Here is a 22,642-nt window from a genome sequence, read left to right on the forward strand (position 1 = left end):
CCGTGCCTATATTTCATACAATTGATGAAGACACTTCAGAGTTTCACTTCCTTCCTTGTCACTGAAATCTATATCTATAAAGGTCCAAGGGAACATGCATACATCTATAGATAGAGAATTCTGGCTTAGCCAACTTCTCCACCAGCCCCAGGCTCTCCTACATGTGTGCAGTGTTCCTGGATTTGATCCAATTTTCCCAATTTGGTCCAATTTAAGTGCCTCAGAGTACTCCCTAACCCTGGTGTACCACCTTTAACATTTGATTTCCAGTTGAATCGCAAAGCAGTTAGAAACAGGGGTCAATATCATCCCTCTCCATATTGCTATGTTAATTTATTTTAAAATCAGTGGACCCACTTCCAAAGGAAATGTCCAAATTGTTAGTGTTGCTTTCCCAGTGGCAGTACCGGCCCGTGACAGGAGGGGGTCAGCTAGAGAGAGACCAGGTGAGTGAAAATGATGAAGACATATTGAATTAAAATATAATACAGATTAGCTGCGAGAGGGAAGATTCATATCAAAATTCTGATATATTGGGACAGTCTTGCTGATGTTAGCCTTGGTTCCATGGTGGTCCTCTCATTTGCTCACAAGTTGTGGGTTCAAACCTCACTGCAGAGATTTCAGTACATAATCTCGGTTGAAACTTTAATGCAGGACTGAGTACACTGTTGAGATCTCACCTTTGAAACATTAAGTTAAACTGCGGTACTATCTGTTCTCCCAGGTGAATATACAAGGTTCCACAACATTATGTGATTTAAACAGCATTGGAGTGCTTCCACCATTCAGACAAATAATTATTCCATGAGCAAAACAAACATGACACGACTATAACCATTATTTATATAGCAAAAGGTAGTAAAAAGTCTCAAGACATTTCACAAGAGCTTTATCAAATACATTTTAACACCAATCACATTAGCAGACATTAAGACAGATGACCAAATGTTTAATCAAAGGGGTAGGTTTTATGGAACATCTTTAAAGGATGTTGAAAGAGATAGAGAGGACATAAGGTTTAGGAAGGGAATTCCAAAGCTTAGGTGCCTTGGCAACTGAAGGCATGACCACTAATGATGTGAGTGATTAAATCAGGGATACTCAAAAAGCCAGAATTAGAGGAGTGCAGCTTTCTGAGGGATATACCCCTGGAGGAGATTACTTAGCTTGGGAGGGGCAAAGCCATGGAGGGTTTGGAAAACAAGGACAAACATTTTAAATTGAAGGGTTGTTGAACTGGGAGCTGATGTGGACCAGTGAAGACCACAGTGAGCTTTGAATAGATTTGATAGAAGTTAGGACAAGGTCAGCAAAGGTTTGAATGACCTCCAAGTTTGAATCGCAGCAGAAAACAGAACATAAGGATTCTGAGGGAACGGAGCAGAAAGAAAATCTACAATTGTTACTGCGGCACTTCTTTTGGAAGTTTTCAGCAAGGAGAATTTTGATTCACTGCCAGTAGTGGATTGAGCTCATCGCTCTTTGGCTTTGCAGTCACAGCTTGGCAAGCCCCCAAGGACAATAATACTAAGACTGCATAACTATAGAGTGAAGAAGAAAATTATGCGTATGTCTAGAGAAAAGGATCAACTATACTTTTGTGGAAGCAAAATATCATCTACCCTGACCTCTGTGGATTTATCTTGGCATCATGGAGAATACAAATCTGTTAAAGTCCAACTTCATGAAGCCAGACTTAAATATGTCTCCTCCACCCTGCTCGTCTGCATGTAACTTTCAACAGAATCAATAAGATTTTTAACACACTGCAAGAAGCTTCAGCCTTTTTCAAGAACACAATTGTACTATCTCTTGATAAGTCAGATCAAGACGTCACCCAGGTCAAATCTGCACTCAATACGGGGCAGCACGGTGGCACAGTGGTTAGCAATGCTGCCTCACAGCGTCAGGGACCTGGGTGACTGTCTGTGTGGAGTTTGCGCTTTACCCTCATGTTGCGTGGGTTTCCTCCGGGTGCTCCAGTTTCTTCCCACAGTCCGAAGATGTGCCAGTTAGGTGGATTGGCCATGCTAAATTGCCCCTTAGTGCCGAAAGGTCAGGTGGGGTTACAGGGTTAGAGCGGGGATTGGGCCCGTAGGGTCGTCGCAGACTCGATTGGCTGAATGGCGTCCTTCTGCACTGTAGGGATTCTATGATAATTAGGTAATTATGCATGATTACATTAATTGCAGGAAATTTTACAAAAACTCTTTTTTTTTTTTTAAACCTTTCACCACACGTGCAAATTAATTCTTTGCGTGAAAACTCTTTGGGTGGGATTCTCCGACCCCCCCATCGGGTCGAGAATCGCCAGGGGGTGGCGTGAATCCCGCCCCCACCGGCTGCCGAATTCTCCGGCGCCGGGGATTTGGCGGGGGCGGGAATCACGCTGCGCCGGTTGCCGGCCGTTGGCAGCGGCCCCCCCCCCGCCGATTCTCCGGCCCACGATGGGCCGAGTGGCCGCCCGTTTTCGGCCGGCGTATGTTACAACGGGTACTTACAGGTGGGACCTGGCTCTGAGGGCGGCCTCCGGGGTTCTCGGAGGGGCGCGGGGGGGATCTGGCCCCAGGGGGTGCCCCCATGGTGGCCTGGCCCGCGATCGGGGCCCACCGATCCGCGGGCGGGCCTGTGCCGTGGGGGCACTCTATTCCTCCGCGCCAGCCACTGTAACAGTCCGCGATGACCGGCGCGGAGATGAACCCCCCTTGTGCATGTGTTGGGATAACGCCAGTACACGCTGGCGTTCCCACGCATGCGCCAACTTGCACCAGCCAGCGGAGGCCCTTCGGCGCCGGTTGGCGTGGCGCCAAGCCCCTTCCGCGCCGGCCGGCGTGGCGCAAACCACTCCAGCGCCGGCCTAGCCCCAGAAGGTGCGGAGGATTCCGCACCTTTGGGGCGGCCCGTTGCCGGAGTGGTTCACGCCACTCCTTGGCGCCGGAGTGGCCCACCCCACTGGTTCATTGGGAATCCCGCCCTTTATATTTCTGCTCTCTTGTGGAGTACTATATTACAAAGCTGTTACTTCTGGATAGATTTTGCACCTTGTTTGGAAATGCTGTGCTTTACCATATTTTTGTTTGAGATATTTGATTGCATATTGCTTTAATGTGGGTGGCTTTTTCACAAAACACTGGCAAGATAGGTATGCATAGTACACTGCTGTGAGGGGCAGCATTCACCTCATTTGGGGAAGTGATGTTCGCTTTTTTTCCCCTTCTTACTTTTTCTCCTTTTCCAAATGCGCACATATACTTTCCTTTTGGTCAGCTTTTCACAGTCGTCAAGTGGATGAGTTCTGGTTCAAAAATATTTCATCCTCGATTTTTTTTTTAAACAGTTAAGCTGAGGTGACCATATGCTTGGATAGATTTTATCATGATGTCCACCAATATTAATGCCTCACAGGGTGGTGTCCAATCCATCTTATAACCTGGAATGTGAAAGGTCTAAACCATCCAATTAAAAGAAATAAAGTCCTCTTTCATTTACCTCATTTGAAAAGGTGTGTACTGCCTTCCTGCAGGAAACTCACTTAAGTACATCTGATCATTTTCAAACGCGGAATGGTTGAGTTGGGCAGATGTTTCATTTTAATTTTCATAGTGAAGCGAGAGGTGCAGCAATTCTAATCAGTAAAAGCATTCCCTTTGTTCACGCTCAGGTTATAGCTGACCGCAATGGCGTTAATAAACAAACAGAAAACATATACTTAGATCACAATGTACATTCTGTGAACATGATGAAAGAACTGGTAGACTCCTGGGTCACCAGCTTCGCTAGTCTACTTCCTCTAAATGTATTACTGAAAGCACCACTCCATCACCGATCATCTGGAGATTAATGATCAGTATAAACTCTTTTTATTCCACTCTTCATACCTCAGGCTCCCTTTCAGATCCTGGTTTATTTCACAATTATTTGACAATATTGCCATCCCGTCTCTAAAGTCTGACTCTATAAAATGTATTAGAAGTGCCCATTTCCCAAGATGAATTACGAAAGGCAATTAAATCTATTCACTGCAATAAAGCACCAGGACCTGATGAATTTCCAGTAGAAATTTTGTAAAAACTTCTCATCACACCTTTCTCCGTCGTTATTAACTCTGTTGTTGGAATGCTTTCTCTTTAAAAAGCTCTCCCCTAAACTCTGCAAGGCATTTTTGTCTTTTCTTCGAAGTGGGATCAGGATCCTCGGCATCACAGTTCATACTGACTTATTTCCCTTTTAAATGTAGATGTCAAGATACTAGCTAAAACCTTAGCCCACTGCCTTGAACCTGTCCTTCGATCTATTATCTCTTCTGACCAGATACGTTTTATACAGGACAAGCAATCCTTCTCTAATTTAAGGTGCTTTTTCAATATTATTTATACGCATTAAATTATTCCTCTTCCTGAGGTTCTTATAACCATGAACACAGAAAAGGCTTTTGATAAGTGTGGAGTACAATTACCTTTTTTTCACTCTTCAAAAATTTTGATTTGAACCCATTTGGATAAAATGGATGAAACTATGATATCCCTTCCCAATTACTTTAATACGTACAAATAATACCCACTTTAAACTCTTTGACCTCCATCGAGATACCTGACAGGATTGTCCCCTTCAACCCCTATTTTCCACTATTGCTATTGGGCCCCTGGCAAATTCACTGTGAGCAGGGTGATATACAGGGCGGAGTTGAGCAAAACATTCCCTTTGTGCTGATGAGCTGCTTCTTTATATCTCGGACCCGGCGTCAACTCTCCCACATATTTTCTCTCTTCTTGAGAAATTTGGTCAAATTTCAGGTTTTTAAATTAAATTGCAAGAGTGATATTTTTCCATTTTACTCTATTGCCAAGAGTTACTTTATTTCACCCCACCTCGTCAAGGTCTCAGTACACAGTTTTAAATATTTAGATATTTTAATTACGCAATCCCTTTGTTGGAACACATGAAGCAGGACGCAGCACGGTCGTCTAATTTACCCCTTTCTTTAGCTGACTGCATAAACTCTGTAAAAGGTGAATATTTAGCAAATATTTCCTATACTTATTTCAGTGAAATCCATTGTTTATCCCAAAGCATTTTTTTTGCAATAGACCTTTTTCAACCAATCACTTTTCTTCAAACCCGATGGTTAGGCAGTCACCCCAGTTCAGAACACACTTTGGGCTACAATCTCTCCCTTATGCAGCCCTACGATGCACATCATTTATTTCTGCCTTCATTAAAAGATTCTGCCTTTCAAGACTGGCATACGCGAGATGCCAAAACACTTGCTAACTTATATATTGATAATATTTTTGCTTCATTTGACTCCCTCACTCAGAAAAGATCTGCCCTGCACACAAAACCTGTTTAGTTTATTTTATTGCCCCCGAAATCACCACTGGATATTACATCAGAACTAAATCCTTTTGTAAGGGAGTTTATTTCAAAATTGTATTCTCTAATCTTTTCACTACACCACCCTTTACTTTCAACCTCAAAAACTCTATGGGAGCAAGATTCTGATTCAGACTTATTAGAAAACAACTGGAAGTCTATTCTCACTCATGTACGTTCTTCATCTGTATGTGCAAGACATGGGTTACCACAATTTAAAATCTTACATCGTATCCATCTATCCAAAGTTAAATTATCTAAGATTTATCAAAATTTTGATCTAATCTGTGATAAATGTCATACTGACCCAGCCTCTAACTCATATGTACTAATCTGGCTTTGTTTTAGATGAAACAATTGATATCACTCATACATATTTTTAGTAGTAACATTGAACCTTCTCTTACAGCACTCTTTGGAGTGGAACCAAATACCAACCCAGTGACAAAAATTCAGACTGATACTCACCTTTCAGACTCACCTTTTCAGCATTATTGGCTGGATGCATTATCCAATCAAATTGGAAGCAGCTTGGCCTCTTTTATTAATCAGATACGTGATCTGAAACAGAATCTCAATGCACACTAGAAGAGGCTCCAGTGATGGATTTTTTGTTGTTTGGCAACTTTTCCTTGATTATTTTGAGGAACTGCAGCTCTCTAATTTCATATAGGGGGGAGGTGGTAGCATAGTAATATTGTCACTGCACTAGTGATCCAGAAATCCAGAGCAAGTTCTGGGACCTGTGTTCAAATCCCAGTATGGCAGATGGTGAAATTTGAATTCAATTAAAAAATCTGGAAGTAAAAGTCTGATGGAAAAATCCATCTTTATGAAGGAAATCTGCCATGCTTAAAAGCGGGAATAGTGATATCAATTAAATGCCTGGCATATGCCCCACTCCACCATTACCACCAGCGAGGGGATCAACCCAGGTCCAATGAAGAATGCAGGAAAGTATGACAGATGTAACACCAGGCTTACTGTTGAAGCTACAACACAGGATTACTTAGGTCCCAAACTGCATAAGTAGTAAGTAATAGACAAAGCTGAGCAATTCCACAGCCAACGGATCAGATCTAAGATCTGCAGACCTATCACACCCAGTCGGAAATCCAATCCCAATTCTCTTCCCGCAGCTAGGGTTGCACTACTGCAGACTTTCATCGGTTGTCATAGCTAGTAATTCCTGGAACAGGTTAGTAGTCTGTCACCAGAGACTAATTAGTTTCAGAGGCACCACTCGGCATCAAGTGCGGCTGACCAAGAGTTTCCCCCGCACTTACCCCCAGCTATTGGCATGCTGGGGAGATTTGCAGGTTGACACTCAAGCCATCTACAACAAGAGAGAATCTACCCATTGTCCCTTTACATTCAAACCTGGAACACTTGTGAACAGTTTTGGTCCCCTTATCTAAGAAAGAAATACCGGCGTTGTGGCAGTCCAGAGAGGGTTCATTAGGTTGATCCTGGAAGGATATCCTTAGGAGGAGAGGTCGAGTAGATTGGTCCTGTACTCATTAGAGTTTTGAAGAACGAAAGGCGACCTTATTGAGACACATAGGATTCCCAGGGGGCTTGGTAGGGTAGATGCTGAGAGGTTTTTTCCCCTTGTGGGAGAGTCTAGGTCTAGAGGGCATAATCTCAGAGTAAGGGGTCTCCCACATAAGACAGAGTTGGGGGGAATTTCTTCTCTCAGAGGGTAGTGAATCTGTGGAATTCTTTACCGCAGAAGGTTGTAGAGGTTGGCTCATTAGGTATTTTCAAGGCCGAGATAGGCAGATTTTTAATTCCTAAGGGAATCAAGGGCTATGAGGATAAGGCAAGAGAGTGGAGTTGAGAATTATCAGATCAGTCAAGATTTCATTGAATAGCAGAGCAGACTCGATGGGCCGAATGAACTACATCTGCTCCGACCTCTTGTGGTATTACCATTACTGAATCCCCCGCTATCAACATCCTGGGGATTACCATTGACCAGAAGCTGAACGCTCTTCCAGAACCGGCATTTTATGCCAAATCAATTATTTTAAATCTAAGATTGAAAGATTTTTTATTAACCAAAGATATTGAGGGAAATGGGGCAACAGCGAGTATATAGAGTTGGGTCATAGATCAGCCACGATCTTAATGGATGGCAGAACAGACTTGAAAGACTACTATGTTCCTATGTTCAACTGAAGGAAATTACTGTCCATCCAGTACTAGATGTTGCATCAGCAGTTTGATAATTTGCAAACAGTGAAGAGGTGACGGTCAGGGCCACTTTAGAGCTGGCTGTCAATAGTGTGCATGTGGAAACAAGCACTATGTTTTAAGATAATACCACTGTGAGGCAACATGTAGATGGATACATTCTTGAAGGATACAGGATGGAAAGGTGCTAGAAGAAGCCATTGTAGTTGATTGTCTCTAACAAGGGCTGGATGTACAAGAACAAAAGTAGGTGCAGGCAGATCCAGCCAGTTGGGCAACCGAGGCGAGGCGTTACAACAGGTCAGTGTTGTCAACCTTGTCAAAGGGTGCCGATAGGTCGAGAAGAGCCAGGAGGGATAGTTTACTTTTGCTATAATGACACTTCGATAAAAGCTGGTTTAGTTCTGTGGCGGGGTCGGAAACATGGTGGAAGAACTCAAACATGGAGTTCTGAGGAAGATGAACATTTCATGGGAACCAACAACACCACAATGTTATTGGAAAGGAAAACAAGGCTTCTGCTCTGCACAACATGGCTGTCTCATTTCCCTACATTATCACAATGACAACAGTTAGTTGTGAAGCAATTAACGATGTCCGCGGAAAGTGACAGGTACTTTATGCAAGCTTCTTCATTTATTACCCATGCTATACTTTATTATAACAATGGCTGCAAAGTAAGTGAGAAAAAAAATCCATTCTTCAGCAAGATACAGCATTTCCACATGCTGCAGAAAAATAATTCTCAATTCACAGTTGCAAGTCAAGATGACAAAAAGTACCTTGATCACAATTCTAATAATCTTGAAATACTATTACAGGATGGATACAGTTCTCAATGAATAGGCTACGATAATATCTGATGGCCAGATAATCTGCTCATGCCTAGATTTTTCACTGTCAGCCTTGACCCACGTACCTCTTTGGAAGGCATAAATGCTATCCTTGTATTGGCAGGTGAGGGCAATGACAGTCCAGTCCACTCCTTTGGGTTGGTTGCCATGGTTCTGCTGCTCTGTTGCCAAAGTCTCAGCATGTTGTCTGTCAGTCACGCTTGCCATTTCTTTAGATCTCTTCAACTTATACCATATGGTTGTTTTTCAAAGACACCACTGTTTCCTAGAAACAAAGTAACTTCATTATTGTCTGTTGATCTTTGGTATCACATTGAGAAACGGTGCTCAAAACTATTTTGGTCGATAAAACCTTTTCAAAAATGGATTATTAATCCCCCACAGACCCCTCCAACAAAATTTTGATACGATACCATATGCATAATATGAAAGTGCTACATAAGTAGAATGCTCTAAGGAACTGGTAATTATGTACAGATCCCAGTGAAATGGGTGCAAGTGCTTCTCACTGCAGAGCACTTCTCTATCCTTGCATGCTCCCTTCATAGGGGAGATAGCCATCCCACACTGAGCTGTACATGGAGCAGCCGCATTCCACTCCAACTCTCATTATTTCATGGAATGCCTGAAAGATCTCTACGGACCCCCAGTTTGCGAACCACTAACACAATAAATGTCAGGACCCAAGTGTAATGTTCAACTGAAATGGAGTTGAGAGAGAAAAGAATAACAGGCTAAGAACATGTAACTCAGTCCAGCATTTTAACGTCATATATTCGGGTCTTAAATTCTTAGGTCCATGTTGATGATGGAATTTTCCTGCATAAACTTGTCATGCTATAATTTTAACCTTCTGCCAGTGACAGCACTGCAGCACACTCACTGGAGTAAGAGTATAAGTGTGATAAGTTTTCACAGGCAATTTTCACTACAAATGTGGACATATCCTCTCGGGCGTACGGATTTTAACAAAAAATTCAATGACCAGCCTCTACTGCTTTTTGGGAAAGAGAATTGCACATAATAACCACTCTCAGAAATAAATACTCCTCATCACCATCTTCAAAGAGCGATAGATCCCTTATTCTTAAACTGTGTCTCCCACATAAGAATCAGTCTGCCATGTTATTGCAAACACGAATCAAGAACAAACGTAACCTTCAGATGAAGTGAAGTTAGAGTGTGGGTTTAACTTGACCAATGTAACGAAATGCAATTCAGCCCCATTTTATCCTTTTTCAATTTCCATTACAAATTCCAAGTACTACAAATGGAATGGAAACATGTAAACACACTGATGCACGATCAATTAAACTCAAAGACGAGGTTGTAACATAACTGAAGGCTTTAACAGACTAGATCTGTTCCCCAGCAGCTTCGGTACAGAATGAGGGCTGCTGGGACGGCACCGGTTCTTATACCCCGCCTGTCAGGGCGGAGCTACATACCAAACAGCCAATGGTAAACACCTAGGTTTACCCAATGGTCTACAGCCTCTCGGGTACTGCAATACCTGATAATACCACACACACCAGATTATATTTCTAACCCCCACCCCCTTCGTATTCCCCTCTTCCTCGATGTTCTTCACCACCGTCCCTCCAAAACTCTCTCTCCTTTTCTCTCTGTCTCTACCTTTCCTTCCCCACTCGATGCTTTTCTTTTCCCTTCTCTTTCAGTCTGTTTCCTTCAAATTTAATTATTTTTAAAAATAAATCAAATTAGTTTAAAGTCTTTCTTAATTTGTGTGCCTCACTGTATCTCGCTCTCCTCAATCTCATGCATTAGAAATTAGGAAATATGTCCCCTGCAGGTGTAAGCCATAAGCACTGAACCATCGTAATTTGTCAACAAAATACAAGTTGAGATAATTTATTGGCTTTAAAATTCAACTATTTTGAAAACTGAACATTAAGATCAAACACACATGACATTCTCACCACACACATCCACAGAACTTGATTCATTCATGATTGTTATTGATCATGGAATTGAATTAGAGTTATTGTCACGTGTACCGAAGTACAGTGAAAAGTATTGTTCTGCATATAATCCAGACAGATCGTTCCATACATGAAAAAAACATAGCAGTACGGATATGAGAGATATAGGAAGAAGATCTGTGAGAGAGAGCTCGTAAAGAGTCGCCACCCACCGGCGCCATCTTGAGATTTCAAACCTTCAGAACTGTTTTAATGCTGGCAATTTAAAAGGAGCACATACCCATGTGAAATAAAAACAGAAAATGCTGGAAACACTCAGCATTGCAGACTACATCGGTGGAGAGAGAAACAGAGATTTGGAGTTAATATTTGAGGTTGATGGCCTTTTATCAGAACTGGACCTGAAATATGAGCCCAAGTTTTGCTGTAATTATAACTCGAGCCCATCAGCGCTCACCATTTTTATGGGTTAGATAAGACAGCAGCTTCTAGCCTTCACACATGTATAGTTAAATGCACAAGGCAAGAGGTTGTTGATGGAGATCCCTTTCCCTCCGCAGCATGCATTGTTCCAATCCTAGACGATAGGCTCACATTTAAATGACTAAACCTGGTGTCCACTACTTCAACACTAAAAGTAGCTGAAAAGGTTAGGGCTGATGCATTCAAGTTTTTACTGCGGAATATCCTCTCCCACCCAGAGTGTCCTCCCTTCAGACAGAAATTAGTGTTGAGATTTTTCAAAAAATCAGAATACTTCCTTTTTACTTTTTCTGTTGATCTTTTATCTCTCTTCATTAATCCCATCTGTAATTCCCAATCTTCATTTGAATTTCTACACAAATTTAAAAATAATTTATATTCCCTGCTTACAACTGCATAGCTGAAGGGGTTCTGTTAACTTGGTCGACTTTTTGGAGAGATTGATGAAATACATGTGTAAAAAGACACATCTGTTTTGATGTTACCCTCATGATTCCAGCTAGATATAGGACAATGTGGGTCAACTCACATAAAAGGACACTCGGTCCTTATGAAGAGACTGGTGCCACGAAGCCAAAAACACACCAATAACTGACCTCCATTTGTATTCAAATTAACTCCTGAAGATAGTAGAGCACAAGGCACTAATGACATCAGTGCCCCTGGATCTGTTGGGATGGGGATTGGAAATCAGGCAGGTTTCCTGTTCCTAATCTTTTGGCCAGTGGCCCTGTGAATCAAAACAGTCAAAGTAACATTAATTGTGTTTAAATTTGCTTCTCTCCCAACAAAGACAACAATTGGAACCATGTCTAACCCAGCATGAGGGAGGCAACCAGTGACATTCATTCATGCATCACTTTTGTGATGCACCAAACCATATTATCCTCTGGCTGGGTTTTTCACCCCCCCCCCCCCCCCCCCCCCCCCCGATTAAACTTTCAGTTCAGGGTCTGGACCGGACTCTGTTGAACTCAACATGACAAACTGAACACAACCAACATGAACAGCTTTTATAATGGTTGAATTTTATTTCGAAATTGGTCTGTTTTGAAGGCCATTCTTCAATGATTAATAACCATTCTTGCTCTTCCAGTTACTGGCATTGATAGGAGCCACTGTTAAGCTATCATTGTCCAACTGCTAGGGCATCAGTCTTTCATTAGAAGATTTTTCATTAGAAGATTTAATTAACTCTTATTTTAATTCACAAGGTCAACACTTATTGTCCTTCCCCAATTACCCTTGAGAAGGTGGCATGTCTTCTTGAATTGCTGCAGTCTGCACGGTGAAGATGTTCCTGCAGTACTGTTAGAAACAGAGTTCTAGCATTTTGCCAGTGAAGGTGATAAATTTCCAAGTCAGGATGGTGTGAGACAGAGGGGGAACTTGAAGGTGATGTGTTTTTCCTCAATTTCATGCTCCCCTTGTTCTTCCAGGTAGAGGTCATGATTTTGCAAATTGTACAATGTATCTCACAGACAGTTCACACTGCAGTCACAATGTACTAATTCGGAGGGAGTGAATTTTTATGGTGGCAGTTGGGGTGCCAATTAAATTAACTGCTTCAATTTACATTAGCAAGCTTCTGGAGAGTTGTTGGAATTGCACTTGTGCAGGAAACTGGAGAGTATTCCATCACACTTCAGACATATGCCGTGAAGTTGGTGGAAAAGATTTGGGCCGTCTTAACATAACTCACTCACTGCAGAATATGGAGCCCTTAGGCTGCTTTTATAGCCACAATATCCCAAGAGTGCAGCTCAAGGCTCTGGGATTTTAGTAATTGAAGAAATTTGGTACAGTAAGGGAGGAGGTACTGTTTTGGCCTTTTACAAAAAGGAGTGATCCAATAGAAGGGGTTGGAGACAGCAAGACCCAAGGCCTGAAAGCCCGTAGGCATTCATTAGGTGAGCAGGTAGACAATCATGAGTTTTAGTGCCCCCCTCCCCTCCCCTTCAAAATGAGGGTATAGTTTAAACTGATACTTGGGGATACAGGTACTACATTAAATTCATAGCACAACTAGTTAAGCTCCATATCACAACTACAATCATTGGGCATATTTCTAAACTTGAAACCTAATTAGTTAAATAAAACACAAAGATGTGTGATTCACAGGAACCACATCTGCAGTAAATGCCTGCAACTTGAGGAACTTTGGCTTAGAGCGGTCATCGGAGCTTCAGACACTGATGCATGAGGGAGGGGAGAAATTACCTGGGTACTATGTTCCAGGAGGAACATAGATTAAGTACTTCAGTCTTGGTCATTGTCCGGGACAGGAGGGTGTGACTGTGAGAGAGGCATGCATGGGGATCCAGAAGTCAGCAATGGAAGAGCCTCAGCCCTTGAAATTGCCGTCAGGTTCGATATTCTTACAACTTGTGTGGAGGAGAGCAGGGAATGCAGGATGCTCAGCAAACTGACCACAGCACCCTGATGCAGGGGGACATTCAAGTGGGGTACGTAAAGGAAAAATGTAAGGAACAATACACTTAGAATGATAGATACAGTTCTCAGCAGCCAAAAGCACAAGTCCCAAAGGCTACGCTGCCTGCCCGGTGGCAGGGTTAAGAATATCATCTCCAGATTCCGTTCTTGTGGGCACCATGGGTACCGATGGCAAGAGGCTCTGGTAAGGGAGTATGAGCAGCTAGGTGGTTCAAAGATTGGTGTGGGAGAAATGGGTTTCGATTCATGGAGCACTGGTGCCAGTGCTGAGGGAGGAGGGAGCTGTACCATTGGAATGACCTTCATCTGAACTGCATGGGGATCAGCAAGTTAGGGCTGTAGAGTGGGCAATGGTTGGGTGGCGGGCTCATGTGAGGGGAGCTATGTAAAGTTAGAGAGAGAGAACAAGGCAATGATATGCAGCGATTGGAGAATTGGTAATCAGTGGGATTATACTCAGCTGGAGCTTATGTAGTTATCCTGCAAAGACAATTTTAAACTCTCCCTTTTTCATCCACCATTCACAGGGCCTTCTATTTCCAGGCCTCTGCTTCCATTTTTTGAAGTTTTGGTGACATTTCAGAATAACTTCATAAGATAAGCTCTTATTATCTCTCCTGGGGAAACCAGTACCTCCATGTGATAGCCCATTTGAAATTGAGAACTTGGTCTCTACGTGGGTGTGCCCACTTCTTTCATTATGTCAAACCAATTCACTTACATAGAGAACTCTATTACATTGCGTGTGATCATTGATTTGATATTGCAAAATCATAGATGGCTGTACTAAAAGGAAAATGCTTTGAAATGTATACCGATGGACCACCTTCTGAAGTATGCCAACTCTTTTTCTTTGGAAAATTGTCAGAGTAGCTAATTGACACTGTACAAATAAGGCGGCGCATGACACAGTGGTTAGCACTTCCTCCTATGGCACTGAGAACCCGGGTTCGAATCCCAGCCCTGGGTCAGTCCGTGTTGAGTTTGCACATTCTCCCTGTGTCTGCGTGGATTTCACCCCCACAACCCAAAGATGCGCAGGTTAGATGGATTGGCCACACTAAATTGCCCCTTAATTGAAACCTCCTGCTAATTACCATGTACCGGCCACCATCAGCTGATGAATCAGTACTCCTCCAGGTTAAACATCACTTGGAGGAAACACCGAGGGTGATAAGGGCGCAGAATATGCTCTGGGAAGTGGTCTTTAATGTCATCACCAAGAGTGGCTCAGTAGTACCACCACAGACAGAGCTCGCCGGGTCCTAAAGGACATAACTGCTAGACTGTGACTGCAGCAGATGGTGAGGAAACCAACAAGAGGGGAAAAACATCCTCACCAACCTGTCTGTTGCAGATGCATCTGTCCATGACAGTATTGGTAGAAGTGACCACCACACAGTCCTTGTAGAGACAAAGTCTTGTCTTCGCATTGAGGATATCCTATATCTGATATGTTATATGGCACGACCACTCTACCATTACCATCAAGCTAGGGGATCAACCCTGGTTCAATGAAGAGTGCAGGAGACCATGCCAGATGCAACATCAGGCACACCGAAAAATGTGTTGACCTGGTGAAGCTACAACATAGGACGACTTGTGTGCCAACAGCATAAGCAGCAAGTCATAGACAGAGCTAACCAATTCCACAACAAAGGCATCAGATCCAAGGTCTGCAGTCCTGCCACATCAGGCCATGAATGATGGTGGACTCTTAAACAACTCACTGGAGGAGGAGGCTCCACAAATATTCCCATCCTCAATGATGGAGGAGCTCAGCACATATGTGCAAAAGACAAGGTTGAGGCATTCGCAAAAATCTTCAGCCAGAAGTGCCAAGTGGATGATTCATCTCGGTCTCCTCTGGAGGTCCCCAGCATCACAGATGTCAGCCTTCAGCCAATATGAATCATTCCACGTGATATCAAGAAATGGCTGAAGACACTGAATACTGCAAAGATTATGGGCCCTGATAATATTCAGGCAACAGTACTGAAGACTTGTGTCCCAGAACTTGCTGCACCCCTAGCCAAGCTGTTCCAGTACAGCTACAACACTGGCATCTACCCAGTCATGTGAAAAATTGCCCAGATGTGTCCTGTACACAGGAAACAGGACAAATCCAACCAAGCCAATTACTGCCCTATCAGTCTACTCTCCATCATCAGCAAAGAGATGGAAGGAGTCATTAACAGTTTTATCAAGCGGCACTTACTCAGCAATAACCTACTCACGGACGCACAGTTTTGGTTTGGCGGGGTGTTGCAGCTCCTGACCTCATTTCAACCTTTGTTTAAACATGAACAAAAGAGCTGAATGCCAGAGGTGAGGTGAGAGCGACTGCCCTTGACATCAAGGCAGTATTTGACCGAGTATGGCATCAAGGAGCCCAAGCTAAACTGGAGTCAGTAGGAATCAGGGGGAAAACTCTCCACAAGTCGCAGTCCAACCTGGCACAAAGGAAGATGGTTGTGGTGGTTGGAGGCCAATCATCTCAGTTCCAGGACATCACTGCAGGAGTTTTGTCCTGGGCCCAACCATCTTCAGCTGCTTCATCAATGACCTCCCTTGCATCAAAAGGTCAGAAGTGGGGATGTTCGCAGATGCCTGCACAAAGATGTTCGCAGATGACTGCACAATCTTCAGCAACATTCGCGACTCCTCAGATAATGAAGCAGTCCATGTCCAAATGCAGCAAGACCTGGACAATATCTGGACTTGGGCTGACATAGAAACATAGAAAATAGGTGCAGGAGTAGGCCATTCGGCCATGCCCACACCACCATTCAATATGATCATGACTGATTATGCAAATTCAGTATCCCACTCCCGCTTTCTCTCCACAAGTAGCAATTACACAAGTGCCAGGCAATGCCCATCTCCTACAAGAGAGGATATAACCATTGCCCCTTTATATTCAATGTCATTACCATCGCTGAATTCCCCACAATCAACATCCTGGGGATTACCACTGATCAGACACTGAACTGAACTAGCCATACTACGACTTTGAAAACAGCGCGGGAGCTGAGTGAGCCGGGACAGTGAAAACAGCGCGGGAGCTGATTGAGCCAGGACAGTGAAAACAGCGCGGGAGCTGAGGGAGCCGGGACAGTGAAAACAGCGCGGGAGCTGAGTGAGCCGGGACAGTGAAAACAGCGCAGGAGGAGAGACAGCCGGGACAGTGAAAACAGCGCGGGAGCTGAGTGAGCCGGGACTTTGAAAACAGCGCGGGAGCTGAGTGAGCCGGGACTTTGAAAACAGCGCGGGAGCTGAGTGAGCCGGGACATTGAAAACAGCGCGGGAGATTTAAAAAGCGCTGGAGCTGCGAGTCGGAGCGGAGATTTTAAAAGATCGCGGCCTAGTTTCGGGAGCCATTCGGAGGAGGAGGAGCAGTCTCTGTCAGGGAGAGAACCTGAGAACATCTAAGACACTCAGAAGGTAAGAAGGTAAGTAAGTGATTTTTACTCATTTTTACTTTTATACCTTTTTCAAATTGTGTGTGTCAGGGGGAAACTGAAGTGACATCACAGAAAAGCTGTGGCCTGAGTGGCTGGTTGGGAATCTACACTAAATAAAAAATATTAAGCATTGGTAACTAATTAAACATAATTACTGAATTATAATTTAGAGGGGTATCTAAGCCAGAGATCGGAGAGTACTATATTTAGCTTTCGCATTTCTATTAGAAATCTAGTGCTAGGAAACAGATAGTTAACAGTAACTTTGAAAAAATTTTAAAAATATATTAAAACATTTTTTTTTTTTTTTAATTTTAATTTTAATTAATTGATGCAATGTCAGTTAGAGGGGTGCAGTGCTCTGACTATGAGATGTGGCAGGTCCGGGAGGCTTCCAGCGTCCCGGATGGCTTCATCTGCAGAAAGTGCACCCAACTGGAGCTCCTTACAGACCGCATGGTTCGGTTGGAGCAGCAATTGGATGCACTTAGGAGCATGCAGGTGGCGGAAAGCGTCATAGATCGCAGTTATGTAAATGTGGTCACACCCAAGGTGCAGGCAGAGAAATGGGTGACCACCAGAAAGGGCAGGCAGTCAGTGCAGGAATCCCGTGTGGTTGTCCCCCTCTCTAACAGGTATACCCCTTTGGATACTGTCGGGGGGGATAGCCTATCAGGGGAAAACAGCAGCAGCCAGAGCAGTGGCACCACGGCTGGCTCTGATGTTCAGAAGGGAGGGTCAAAGCGCAGAAGAGTAATAGTAATAGGGGACTCTATAGTCAGGGGCACAGATAGGCGCTTCTGTGGACGTGAAAGAGACTCCAGGATGGTGTGTTGCCTCCCTGGTGCCAGGGTCCAGGATGTCTCCGAACGGGTAGAGGGCATCCTGAAGGGGGAGGGCAAACAGGCAGAGGTCGTTGTACATATTGGTACTAACGACATAGGCAGGAAGGGGCATGAGGTCCTGCAGCAGGAGTTCAGGGAGCTAGGCAGAAAGTTAAAAGACAGGACCTCGAGGGTTGCAATCTCGGGATTACTCCCTGTGCCACGTACCAGTGAGGCTAGAAATAGGAAGATAGAGCAGCTAAACATGTGGCTAAACAGCTGGTGTAGGAGGGAGGGTTTCCGTTATCTGGACCACTGGGAGCTCTTCCGGGGCAGGTGTGACCTATATAAGGACTGGTTGCATCTAAACCGGAGAGGCATAAATATCCTGGCCGCGAGGTTTGCTAGTGTCACACGGGAGGGTTTAAACAAGTATGGCAGGGGGGTGGGCATGGGAGCAATAGGTCAGAAGGTGAGAGCATTGAGGGAGAACTAGGTAATAGGGACAGTGGGGCTCTGAGGCAGAGCAGGCAGGGAGAAGTTGCTGAACACAGCGGGTCTGGTGGCCTGAAGTGCATATGTTTTAATACAAGAAGTATTACGGGTAAGGCAGATGAACTTAGAGCTTCGATTACTACTTGGAACTATGATGTTGTTGCCACTACAGAGACCTGGTTGAGGGAAGGGCAGGATTGGCAGCTAAACGTTCCAGGATTTAGATGTTTCAGGCGGGATAGAGGGAGATGTAAAAGGGGAGGCGGAGTTGCGCTACTGGTTCGGGAGAATATCACATCTGTACTGCGGGAGGACACCTCAGAGGGCAGTGAGGCTATATGGGTAGAGATCAGGAATAAGAAGGGTGCAGTCACAATGTTGGGGGTTTACTACAGGCCTCCCAACAGCCAGCGGGAGATAGAGGAGCAGATAGGGAGACAGATTTTGGAAAATAGTAAAAACAACAGGGTTGTGGTGATGGGAGACTTCAACTTCCCCAATATTGACTGGGACTCACTTAGTGCCAGGGGCTTAGACGGGGCGGAGTTTGTAAGGAGCATCCAGGAGGGCTTCTTAAAACAATATGTAGACAGTCCAACTAGGGAAGGGGCGGTACTGGACCTGGTATTGGGGAAGGAGCCCGGCCAGGTGGTAGATGTTTCAGTAGGGGAGCATTTCGGTAACAGTGACCACAATTCAGTAAGTTTTAAAGTACTGGTGGACAAGGATAAGAGTGGTCCTAGGATGAATGTGCTAAACTGGGGGAAGGCTAATTATAACAATATTAGGCGGGAACTGAAGAACATAGATTGGGGGCGGATGTTTGAGGGCAAATCAACATCTGACATGTGGGAGGCTTTCAAGTGTCAGTTGAAAGGAATTCAGGACCGGCGTGTTCCTGTGAGGAAGAAGATAAATACGGCAATTTTCGGGAACCTTGGATAACGAGAGATATTGTAGGCCTCGTCAAAAAGAAAAAGGAGGCATTTGTCAGGGCTAAAAGGCTGGGAACAGACGAAGCCTGCGTGGAATATAAGGAAAGTAGGAAGGAACTTAAGCAAGGAGTCAGGAGGGCTAGAAGGGGTCACAAAACGTCATTGGCAAATAGGGTTAAGGAAAATCCCAAGGCTTTTTACACGTACATAAAAAACAAGAGGGTAGCCAGGGAAAGGGTTGGCCCACTGAAGGATAGGCAAGTGAATCTGTGTGTGGAGCCAGAGGAAATGGGCGAGGTACTAAATGAATACTTTGCATCAGTATTCACCAAAGAGAAGAAATTGGTAGATGTTGAGACTGGAGAAGGGTGTGTAGATAGCCTGGGTCACATTGAGATCCAAAAAGGCGAGGTGTTGGGTGTCTTAAAAAATATTAAGGTAGATAAGTCCCCAGGGCCTGATGGGATCTACCCCAGAATACTGAAGGAGGCTGGAGAGGAAATTGCTGAGGCCTTGACAGAAATCTTTGGATCCTCACTGCTTTCAGATGATGTCCCAGAGGACTGGAGAATAGCCAATGTTGTTCCTTTGTTTAAGAAGGGTAGCAAAGATAATGCAGGGAATTACAGGCCGGTGAGCCTTAAGTCAGTGGGCGGGAAATTACGGGAGAGTATTCTTCGAGACTAGATCTACTCCCATTGGGAAGCAAATGGACGTATTAGTGAGAGGCAGCACGGTTTTGTGAAGGGAAGGTCGTGTCTCACTAACTTGATAGAGTTTTTCGAGGAGGTCACTAAGATGATTGATGCAGGTAGGGCAGTGGATGTTGTCTATATGGACTTCAGTAAGGCCTTTGACAAGGTCCCTCATGGTAGACTAGTACAAAAGGTGAAGTCACACGGGATCAGGGGTGAGCTGGCAAGGTGGATACAGAACTGGCTAGGTCATAGAAGGCAGAGAGTAGCAATGAAAGGATGCTTTTCTAATTGGAGGGCTGTGACCAGTAGTGTTCCACAGGGATCAGTGCTGGGACCTTTGCTATTTGTAGTATATATAAATGATTTGGAGGAAAATGTAACTGGTCTGATTAGTAAGTTTGCAGACGACACAAAGGTTGGTGGAATTGCGGATAGCGATGAGGACTGTCAGAGGATACAGCAGGATTTAGATCGTTTGGAGACTTGGGCAAAGAGATGGCAGATGGAGTTTAATCCGGACAAATGTGAGATAATGCATTTTGGAAGGTCTAATGCAGGTAGGGAATATACAGTGAATGGTAGAACCCTCAAGAGTATTGAAAGTCAAAGAGATCTAGGAGTACAGGTCCACAGGTCATTGAAAGGGGCAACACAGGTGGAGAAGGTAGTCAAGAAGGCATACGGCATGCTTGCCTTCATTGGCCGGGGCATTGAGTATAAGAATTGGCAAGTCATGTTGCAGCTGTATAGAATCTTAGTTAGGCCACACTTGGAGTATAGTGTTCAATTCTGGTTGCCACACTACCAGAAGGATGTGGAGGCTTTAGAGAGGGTGCAGAAGAGATTTACCAGAATGTTGCCTGGTGTGGAGGGCATTAGCTATGAGGAGCGGTTGAATAAACTCGGTTTGTTCTCACTGGAACGAAGGAGGTTGAGGGGAGAGCTGATAGAGGTCTACAAAATTATGAGGGGCATAGACAGAGTGGATAGTCAGAGGCTTTTCCCCGGGGTAGAGGAGTCAATTACTAGGGGGCATAGGTTTAAGGTGAGAGGGGCAAGGTTTAGAGGAGATGTACGAGGCAAGTTTCTTTACGCAGAGGGTAGTGGGTGCCTGGAACTCACTACCGGAGGAGGTGGTGGAAGCAGGGGCGATAGTGACATTTAAGGGACATCTTGACAAATACATGAATAGGATGGGAATAGAGGGATACGGGCCCAGGAAGTGTAGAAGATTGTAGTTTAGTCGAGCAGCATGGTCGGCACGGGTTGGAGGGCCAAAGGGCCTGTTCCTGTGCTGTACATTTCTTTGTTCTTTGTTCTTTATATTAATCGTGGCTACGTCAAAAGATAGGAATCCTAGGGTGAGTAATTCACCTCCTGTGCTCCCAAAGCATGTCCACTATCTACAAGGCACAAGTCAGGAGTGTCATGGGATATTCTCCACTTGCCTGGATGAGTGCAGCTCCAACAACACTCCAGAACTCGACACCACCCGGGACAAAGCAGCCTACTTGATTGCTCCCCTTCCACAAATATTGAAACCCCCCACCACCGCCGAATAGTGTCAGCCGTGTGTACCATCTACAAGATGCACTGCAGTAACTTGCCAAGGTTCCTTAGACAGCACCTTCCAAACCCACAGCCATCATCATCTAGAAGGATAAGAGCAGCAGATATATGGAACCCCGCCACCTGCAGGTTCCCCTCCAAGTCACTCACCATCCTGACTTGGAAAAATATTGCCGTTACTTCACCATCGCTGGGTCAAAATCCTGGCACTCCTTCCCTAACAGCACAGTGAGTGTACCTACACCTCAGGGACTGCAGCGGTTCAAGAAGGCAACTCACCACCACCTTCTGAAGGGCAACCAGGGATAGGCAATAAATGCTGGGCTAACCCGCAACACCTATATCCCTTCTAGGTGGGGCGGCACAGTAGCACAGTGGTTAGCACTGTTGCTTCACAGGAGTCAGGAACCCGGGTTCGATTCCTGGCTTGGGTCACTGCCTGTGCAGAATCTGCACCTTCTCCCAGTGTCTGTGTGGGTTTCCAGCTGGTGCTCCGGGTTCCTCCCACAAGTCCCGAAAGAAGTGTTTGTTAGGTGAATTGGACATTCTGAATTCTCCCTCAATGTACCCAAACAGGCGCCCAAAAGTGGCACCTAGGGGATTTTCACAGTAACTTCATTGCAGAGTTAATGTAAGCTTACTTGTGATGCTAATAAAGATTATTAAATTCATTTTTTTTTTTAAACTGTCACTTAGTTTCTGCAAGTTTTTTCCCCTTGCTGAATGAGAAGATGAGGAAAAATAAAATCAAGATTAATTTTATGATAAGGGTCGTCATCTTAAAATATCAAGTGCCAGGTCCATGACAACATGCTAACCCTGAATCACATCTAAAACATTCCGTTTCACTTAAAAATGTTCAACGTTGCTATCAGATTGATGCAAGTAGAGATGAGAGTGGAGACTAGGCAGCTGCGTGGTACAGTAAAACCTTGGAAGCTAGAACTTGGAAATATCGTTTTCAGTAAAAGAAAGGTTTGCATTTGTACAGCATCTCATTACCAAATACTTCACATACAACCAATTACTTGGAAGTGGAGTGTACAGCAGCATCTCACAAACAGCAATGAGATTAACAAGCAATAATTGTGTTTGTGGTCGTGCTGGTTGGAGGTGGCCAGGACATCGGGATAAAATGGACACACAGAATTTCTCTTCTTAATCATAAATATTCTGAAATAAAAAGGTCAAAGATCTCATGGACAGGTGGCCCTTATTATGACTTCGATTTCTAAAATGCCTCTAGCTCTTTGCTCAAAGAATCACTCAACTCTTTTTAAACAGGGTTGGGGAAGCGAATTCGGACCCTGATTAACTTGAGATATGTTTGTATTCGGGATGCAGAATTGTC

The 22,642-nt window shown here is 44.3% G+C and overlaps 1 protein-coding gene across 4 annotated transcripts in view; it reads right to left on the reverse strand.

The window, feature by feature from the left end:
* fcsk (fucose kinase) overlaps nucleotides 1-22,642 on the reverse strand; it is a 497,568-nt gene that overhangs the window by 470,165 nt on the left and 4,761 nt on the right. For 2 of the 4 annotated variants that reach the window (XM_072518610.1, XM_072518608.1), the window contains exons 2-3: nucleotides 11,449-11,582; nucleotides 8,492-8,691 (exon numbers count right to left, since the gene is read on the reverse strand). In XM_072518610.1, the coding sequence (XP_072374711.1) occupies nucleotides 8,492-8,608 (117 nt within the window). In that variant the 5' untranslated portion in view covers nucleotides 8,609-8,691; nucleotides 11,449-11,582. The remainder of the gene's footprint in view (nucleotides 1-8,491; nucleotides 8,692-11,448; nucleotides 11,583-22,642) is intronic. The other 2 variants (XM_072518609.1, XM_072518607.1) reach the window with 1 other exon arrangement.

The sequence above is a fragment of the Scyliorhinus torazame genome, chromosome 10, assembly GCF_047496885.1.
Source record: "Scyliorhinus torazame isolate Kashiwa2021f chromosome 10, sScyTor2.1, whole genome shotgun sequence".
In the NCBI taxonomy this organism is placed as follows: Eukaryota; Metazoa; Chordata; class Chondrichthyes; order Carcharhiniformes; family Scyliorhinidae; genus Scyliorhinus; species Scyliorhinus torazame.